Source organism: Rana temporaria, chromosome 1 (assembly GCF_905171775.1).
Source record: "Rana temporaria chromosome 1, aRanTem1.1, whole genome shotgun sequence".
In the NCBI taxonomy this organism is placed as follows: Eukaryota; Metazoa; Chordata; class Amphibia; order Anura; family Ranidae; genus Rana; species Rana temporaria.
Window position 1 is genome coordinate 646805645 of NC_053489.1, and position 9328 is coordinate 646814972.

At 40.9% G+C, this 9328-nt stretch overlaps 1 protein-coding gene across 1 annotated transcript; it reads right to left on the reverse strand.

The window, feature by feature from the left end:
• Positions 1 to 6290: 6290 nt before the first annotated feature.
• On the reverse strand, positions 6291 to 9059 carry LRRTM1 (leucine rich repeat transmembrane neuronal 1). The gene has a single exon (XM_040335492.1). The coding sequence runs from the start codon at positions 8153 to 8155 to the stop codon at positions 6497 to 6499; it is 1659 nt and encodes a 552-aa protein (XP_040191426.1). The 5' UTR covers positions 8156 to 9059; the 3' UTR covers positions 6291 to 6496.
• Positions 9060 to 9328: the final 269 nt, after the last annotated feature.

Genomic DNA, 9328 nt, shown 5'->3' on the forward strand with positions numbered 1-9328 from the left:
GTTGTAGAACTACCACTCCCAGCATGGCCTCCTGGACCGCTACACCACCGCTCTACCAGTGCATGGCCAGGACAATCCCTACTAGCTGTCAGTTATTCCTTGTATCTATTCATTATTAGAGAACAGGAAATAATGCACAGAGATTGTTTTCCCGGAAATACTTCTAGAATTCTGTATTGGAAACTGCCTGGAAAAGGGACTGGGAAGTATGAGTTATAGAAGGCGAGGAAGGGAAGGAAGAACATGGAATGATAGATAGATAGATAGATAGATAGATAGATAGATAGATAGATAGATAGATAGATAGATAGATAGATAGATAGATAGATAGATAGATAGATAGATTGATTCAATAAATGATAGATAGAGTGGAGATGATTGATAGATGAATAAATAGACTGATAGAGAGAGAAAGAGAGAGAGAGAGAGAGAGAGAGAGAGAGAGAGGGGGGTAGATAGATAGATAGATAGATAGATAGATAGATAGATAGATAGATTCAATAAATGATAGATAGAGTGGAGATGATTGATAGATGAATAAATAGACTGATAGAGAGAGAAAGAGAGAGAGAGAGAGAGAGAGAGAGAGAGAGAGAGGGGGTAGATAGATAGATAGATAGATAGATAGATAGATAGATAGATAGATAGATAGAGAAATGGAGGATTAATAAATGATAGATAAATAAATGGACAGAGTAAGGGATGATTAATAAATGATAGGTAGAGTGGAGTTGGATTGATAGATGAATAAATAGAGAAATATACTTTTTGATAGAGAGAGAGAGAGGAAAGGGGGTAGGTAGATTAATAGGTGAGATAGATAGATAGATAGATAGATAGATAGATAGATAGATAGATAGATAGATAGATAGATAGATAGATAGATAGATAGATAGATAGATAGATAGAGTGAGGGTGTAGATAGATAGATAGATAGATATGGGACAAATTGATAGATAAATTGATAGAGAGATAAATTGATTGATAGATACATGGTTAGAGAAAGAGAAAGGGGGTAGGTAAATTGATAGATAGATAGAGAGAGAGTGAGTGAGGGTGTAGATAGATAGATAGATAGATAGATAGATAGATAGATAGATAGATAGATAGATAGATAGATAGATAGATAGATAGATAGATAGATATAGAGTGAGGGTGTAGATAGATAGATAGATATGGGATAAATTGATAGACAGATAAATGGTTAGAGAAAGAGAAAGGGGGTAGGTAAATAGATAGATAGATAGATAGATAGATAGATAGATAGATAGATAGATAGATAGATAGACAGATAGATAGATAGATAGATAGATAGATGGCGTAGGTAGATCAGTAGATAGATAAATGGATAGATAGATACATAAATGGACAGAGTAAGGGATGATTAATAAATGATAGGTAGAGTGGAGTTGGATTGATAGATGAATAAATAGAGAAATAGACTGTTTGATAGAGAGAGAGGAAAGGGGGTAGGTAGATTATTAGGTGAGATAGATAGATAGATAGATAGATAGATAGATAGATAGATAGATAGATAGATAGATAGATAGATAGATAGATAGATAGATAGATAGATAGATAGATAGATAGACTGATAGATAAATACAAAGAGAGTGAGGGTGTAGGTAGATAGATAGATAGATAGATAGATAGATAGATAGATAGATAGATAGATAGATAGATAGATAGATAGATAGACAGACAGATAGATAGAGAAGTTCAATAAATCATAGAGTGGGGTCAGATTGATAGATGAATAAATAGAGAAATAGACTGATTGATAGAGAGGGAGTAAGGGGGGATAGGTAGATTGATATGTGAGATAGATAGATAGATAGATAGATAGATAGATAGATAGATAGATAGATAGATAGACAGACAGACTGATAGATACATAGAGAGAGAGGGAGGAGTAGGTAGATCAGTAGCTAGATAGATAGATAAAGCTTGGATCTTTACTTGGATTTATCCTTGGTCTTGTTTATAAGATAGATAGACAAACAGACAGACAGAGATAGAGGGGGGGATCAACAAATGATAGATAGAGTGGGGTTAATTTGATAGATGAAATAGACTGATTGATAGAGAATGGATAGAGAGAGGAAATGGGTAGGTACATTGATAGGTGAGATAGATAGATAGATAGATAGATAGATAGATAGATAGATAGATAGATAGATAGATAGATAGATAGATAGATAGATAGATAGAGATATAGACTGATAGATAAATATAGATAGAGGGAGGGGGTAGGTAGATCAGTAGATAGATAGACAAAGCTTGGATCTTTACTTGGATGTATCCTTGGTCTTGTTTATAAGATAGATAGACAAACAGACAGAGAGGGGGGGGGGGGGGGGGGGGGTCAATAAATTATAGATAAAGTGGGGTTAGATAGATCTGGCACACATTGATAAATAAATGGATATACTGACTGATTGATTGATAGGTACATGGTTAGATAGATAGATAGATAGATAGATAGATAGATAGATAGATAGATAGATAGATAGATACTAATAGAAGTCATGCTATATAATGACAGATAGAGATCCATACACCACATTCTAACACTGATATAGTATGCTGGCTGATTGCACACAATCCAGATCTATAGATAGAATGAAGAGAAGTTTCCATGGAATAATCTGGTAATAAATGATATAATAATACATCCATGACTAATGGAAGTCTCCATGCTCTGAGTACAATTACTGATTTATAAGGGGCACATTAACCCTTTCCCGTCTGGGGTCAGCAGACTGGGAGAGCGGCGGTGTGTACATGTGACCGTTAACCCTTCCCATGCCTATGTCCCACCCAGGACCCCCCATTATCAGGCTTTATCTGTATCCTGGGAACAGGCTCATCTTATTTCCCTTAGAAGCGGGAACACCTCCAGCAATCAGCTCCTGATTTTATGTTATATTCCAACTTGATTCTGTTGCCATAGCGACATAGAAATTAAAAGCAAGGCTTTGATTCACAGGGCGATCTATAGCCGAGAGACAACCCAGACCCCCCCCCCCCCCCCAGATAATATACATAGAGATGTGTGCAGAGCGGGGGGGGGGGGGGGGACACTGATTGTGTCTGCTCTGGCTTAGTAATTAGCCCTGGAGGTGAAATACAGACCTCTACAATGATTGGAGGACACAGGGGACTGCTCAGTGGGATCACCAGCATTGTCACTACATAGAAGCAAGTGGAACTACAAGTCTCAGCTGGACCGGTCATGACAGCAAGCAGAAGAACCACAACTCCCAGGCCTCTATTAGATGTCACAGACAGATATGGACAATCCCACCAAAACCCAAAACAATTGATTTGGAACTACAAGTCCCAGCATGTCATGGTAACCAGCTGTGGATATGCCATCTGGGCCCCAGCAGTCATAAAAAACGTTGAACTACATATTCCAGCCTGATGTATTAGTTTGAAGTGGACCTGCAATTCCCAGGGTTAGAAGTGGAACTACAAGTCCCAGCAATAGGGTTAGAGGCGAACCTGCCAGTTTCAGAATATGGGTTAGTGGTAGAACTACAAGTCCAAGCATTACAGTTAGAGAGAGAACTACAAATCCCAGCTTTAGGGTTAGAAGTAGAACTACAAGTCCCAGCTTTAGGGTTAGAAGTAGAACTACAAGTCCCAGTGAATGGGTTGGAGGTGGAACTACAGGTCCCAGCATAACATGTAGATGTGGAACTACAAGTCCCAGTATAATGATTAGAGGTGGAATCCCAATAAAAGGGTTAGCGGTAGGACTACAAGTCCCAGTGTTAGGGTTAAAGGTCAAACTACAAATACCAGTGTAAGGGTTAGAGCTGGAACTACAAGTCCCAGTGTTAGGGTTGGAGGTAGAACTACAAGTCCCAGTGTTAGGGTTGGAGGTAGAACTATAAGTCCCAGTGTTAGGGTTGGAGGTGGAACTACAAGTCCCAGTGTTAGGGTTGGAGGTAGAACTATAAGTCCCAGTGTTAGGGTTGGAGGTAGAACTACAAGTCCCAGCATTAGGGTTAGAGATCGAACTACAACTCCCAACATTAGGGTTAGAGGTAGAACTACAAGTCCCAGTTTTAGGGTTGGAGGTAGAACTACAAGTCCCAGTGTTAGGGTTGGAGGTAGAACTACAAGTCCCAGTGTTAGGGTTGGAGGTAGAACTACAAGTCCCAGTGTTAGGGTTAGATATGGAACTACAACTCCCAACATTAAGGTTAGAAGTAAAACTAAAGGTCCCAGTGTTAGGGTAGAGGTCTAACTACAAGTGGGTTAGAGCTGGAACTACAACTCCCAACATTAGGGTCAGAGGTAGAACTACAAGTTCGAGTTTTAGGGTTGGAGGTCTAACTTCAAGTCCCAACATTAGGGTTAGAGATCGAACTACAACTCCCAACATTAGGGTTAGAGGTAGAACTACAAGTCCCAGTTTTAGGGTTAAGGGTGGAACTACAATTCCCCACATACGGGTTAGAGCTGGAGCTATAAATATCAGTGTTACAGTTAAAAGTGGGACTACAACTCCCAGTATTAGGGTCAGAGATGGAACTATTACTCCCAACTTTAAGGTTAGAGGTAGAACTACAAGTCCCAGTTTTATGGGTTAGAGCTGGAGCTACAAGTATCAGTGTTAGGCTTAAACATGGGACTACAACTCCCATCATTAGGAGTATAGATTGAACTACAAGTCCCAGGGATAGGGGTAAAGGTGGAACTACAAATGCCAGCATTACAGATAGAGGTGGAACTAAAAGCCTCAGCATTAGGGTTAGAAATGGAACTAGAAGTCCCAGCCTGACCCTAATTGCCAGACAAAGCACAGCATTTCACCATGACCAGTAATGAAAGGTCAAATCCCAGTATAACTCTTCAGAGCCTGGTATAAAAGCACAGTCGAGGGCACGCTGGGATTTGTGGTTTCCCATCAGCGCCAACCTGTAAGTCTAAGCACTCCCTATATATAAAACAATATGGCTAGGCCAATGACCAATGTTGGGACCTTCAGTCCCAAATCCCTTGCAAATGTTACCAATTAACCAGATGGAGGATGAAGCAATCCGGGCACGTTGGCACTTGTAGTCCCCCAGTGAGCACATTTCAGTGATAACTCCAATCTTGGATACAGTAAAACCCACCATACATTGCATTACATATCCTGCTGCCAATGTGAGCTGTTCATTGACCATACACTGAAGGGGGGGGGGGGTCTATTAATAAAGCAGTGAATGTGACTGTCACTGCCATGAAGATTCACCCACAGAGAATGTTTGTGGAATGTCAGATACCCCAGCTTTATAAATATACCCCATTCATGGTGGATTGGATGCATTTTGGATAAGGGCTTGCTACTGCTAGTAATACCTTCTGGTGATTCTCTATAGAAACTGATGTTCTCCAGCCCTGTATTCTCTGCTCTTGTGCCGCAATTCTGTAAAACACTCAAAATTAAACCAAAAACCTGAAAACGGCACTTTGACCAAAGACTACAGGACCAAAGGGTCAAGGGCACTTTGACCAAAGACTACTGATTTAGACTTAGGTTGCCCAAAAAACACATATAAAGGTTGAGATGTGGATTGTAGGGGGCTATAGAGTACAGATCCCTATGTGCAGCAATGGGTAAGATACCAACAAGGACTAAAAAGGCTCATCTATGCCCAAGCTCTTTTTTTTTTTTGCTGCAGTCTCAAGCAACAACCTTTTGCCCAAATGCAACATCGTCAACTATTTCTTTGCATTTCATTCAACGGTCAACAGGTTCCCAATACAACCTTATGGAAAGTCTACCAACTCTTTGATGATAACCAACTAAGCAAAACCAAGTTTTTTTTTTAATTTCCTCCTATCCAATCTGCAGTGCTTGCCTAAGCAACGGCCACTGCAAATAATTTCTGAGTTTTATTGCAGGGTGAGCCATTAAAACGACCAGCCATTGATCCATCTATAGCTAAATCAAGGCTGCTTTATTCTCCCTGTTGCTGGGGGGTGGTGGGGGGTGCCACACAAGCCAAGAAACTGCAGATGAAGAGGAAATGAGATTTATGTTCTCAATGACATTGATTTACTTTGAACATCACCGTGCAGAAGAAACATTTAAAAAAAAAATATTGTAAATGCTATTTTATTATTTTTTTTTTTTCCTTTTTAAACATTGTAGATTACAAAAAAAAAATTCAACATGGTACCTTTTTTTTTATACACTCTTAGATTCCTGAATATAGACAAATCTTCGTACCATTAGAATATTTTTAGATTTTATTTTATTTTTTTGTTTTTATTTCATGTCCTGAAGGTTTTTTTTTTAAGACACAATAAAGCTAAAAGGTCAAGTTTTTGATTTATTCTTTTTTTTCAATAGATTCCCCTTTGAGTATCAAGTCAAGAGGTGCAAAAATATTCTCTTCAGCTGGTCTATATGCCATCGTTATTTGGTTGTACAGTGTTTTAAATCCCTTTTTTTGTTGTTTTTTTGTTTTTGTTTTTTTTGTGAAAGACATGGTCACACCTCACATTCCCTGGCAGGTTGCTGGTGACAAGAACAAGAACCATATTCATTAATAATTACCAGGGCTCCTTCGATGTGATTGGGTTTGTAATCAACATAGTATTCCTGGGCAGACATAGAAGCCATCTGATGCATAGTCTGTTTTTGTTTTTGCTTCCTACGCTGTGTCACAAAGCACTGCCTCAACTGCCGGAGGCTGGCTGGGAAACACTTCCAGCTAACATACAACATCAAAACCACAATAAGAAAGGAAAAAATCAGAGCCATAGTCCCGGTGACCACCTTGTGAATCTGGATGGTGTTGTCCGTAAGCTCGCTGGGTAGAGTAGCCATCAAGATGTCCGTAGTTTTTTCCCCTTCGGTATCCTGGACGTCATAGGTGGCGGTAGTCATGGTGGGATTGTTATGGGCGTTTTTGTCACTGTTGTTAAAGAAGGTGATGATGGCATTGGGGCTAGTTGGATCAGTAGGGTCCTCACATAAATGAAAGGCATAAACAGCATCCAAAACATCCTCTCCTTGGGCATACTCAGGGGTGGTGCAAAGCATGTTGCCATCATAGCGACCTTTGAAGTTGCTCAACCAAGAGGCCAAGGCGCAGACGTTACGCCCACAGTCCCAGTTGTTCCCGGACAGGGTGATACTGGCGAGAGAATTCCAAGAACTCAGGATTCTAGAATCGATATAGGTGAGGCGATTGGAATCGAGCTGTAGGGATTCCAGGTGAGGTACACTTTCGAAAACATGAGGTTCGATGTATTCGATCTCGTTCCCAGATAGATCCATTTTGGTGAGCTTCCACACCCAGTCCAAAGAGTTCACCACTATGGTGACTTTGTTCTTTCTCATAAAGAGAGAATGTAGCGAGAGGAGCCTGGGAAAGTGAGCTAAATTAACTTTCACTAAGTCATTGTGCTCCAGGTGAAGTTCTGCAAGTTTGAATAAGCCCGCAAAGGAGTTGCGGGCCAGGCTCTTCAACTGATTGTATCCCAAGTCGAGAAACTCGAGGCTGCGACAGTCCTGAAAAATTCTTACTGGCACAAACTTGATGTCGTTGTGGCGCATCTGTAAACTCGTCAGCTTGCGTAGCCCGTGGAACAGATCCGGTGCCAGGGACTGTATGTTATTGTTTGACAAATCCACACTGCGCAAGTTTGGCATGGGTCGGAAAGTATGGTTCGCTAGATGTGTGATTTTGTTGGAGCTAAGTGTGAGTTCTTTGACCCTACGCAATTTTTGAAAGGCATCCCCCTCTATTGTGTCTATGTGATTGTGATCCAGATAGAGCCACGTGAGTTGAATTAACCCAGTGAACTGTCCATCTTGCAGCTCCGTCAAGCTGTTGTACCGCAGCGACAAGCCCATCACGCCCGATAGGTTGCGAGGCAGCTCTGTGACATTTTGTGACTCGCAGTACAAGAACCTGCCCTCGCAACGGCACACTCTGGGACAGCCACTGCTCACCAGTGGAAGCATTTTAACAAATATGCCCATTGCACACAGTATTAACCCAGGGGGCTTTCTCAGCATCCAGTTTAAACAGAGACCAATGAGAAGGAAATCCATTAGCAAACACGGTTCCAGTTTTTCCCGAGAATGTCCATTGAAAATGTCTGCGGCTTCTACATCATATTTCAGTGAAATACATGTCATAGGTCAACAGAGGGACTTTTTTTTTTCAGCATGCAGAAATCTTGGCAGCATTAAAGGTGATGCAAATTGGAAGGTGATTGGGTTTTGTTCATGATAAATGCTGCAGAAGAGAGGGTGGTGGTCGAGGAGGGGGGGGATATCTTTCTTCATGAAAGAATTTAATTAAAAAAGTATCTTACCCACCCTTTTCCAGAGAGTGACAAGCTCCATTCAGCTGCTTCCTTTGTGTTTTGGGTTAATTATATGCCGAGCTTAAAAAAGACCCCTCTGTGTACAGACATACAGTAGCTTTTAGCCTTTTGCGAAGGCTGGCAAGGCTTACAATATCCCCCCTTTGCTCCTTCTCAATGAGCTGAAAGGGAAGAAGAGGGGGGGGGGTGGCGGTGGTGGTGACGGTGGGGGTCCGGTTACCTTTGTAGCCGACTTGTAGGACCTTCAAGTTGCACAACAAGGAGCTTGATCCCCCTCTTTTTTTTTTCTTTTCGACGTCCGTCCTTTTTGCCTCTGCGGTGATTACAGTGTCATTCCGGAAAGAACTCCAAACTCTCTTCGCTAAGATCTCCACGGCATCAGGCAAGGCTGCTCAGTGTCCATCTCTGAAATAATCGTTCGCCAGAAGCAACCACCAAAAAAAAAAAAGAAAGAAAAGGACAGATCACCATCCAGTCACTGAGCAGAAGACCGTAGATTCATTCCGCTAAGTCCCCCTCTTCTGCGCCTAGTTGATTAGTTGACGTTTAAAGCGAAGAAAAAAAGAGAGCAAAAAAAATTATAATAATAATAAAATAAATAAATAAAAGAAAGCAGACAAGCTAAGGATTCCTTCTCTTCTTCAGCTCAGCCAGTATGTTGCTAAAGCATGCAGAGGCGCCTCTTGCACACTGAGTGTCGTAAGCTGGTCATGATTGTATGCTCGAACAGAGAATCTCAGACATGGGCAGATTGAAAGGGGGTGGGCATTAAACCAACATTTTAGTGAACCAGTAAAGTAATATATGTGCCTTGCTGATGAAATGGAAAAGACTTTAAGCTTCTCTTTCAATGCCTTACACAAAAATCATCAACATTAAGGAGGAGGAAGGAAAAGAAGAAGAAGAAGAAGGAACAGAGCAAGATTATTTTATTTTAATGCATGCTCTTGCGTTTATCACTGCAATGGATTCTTTATTTAGG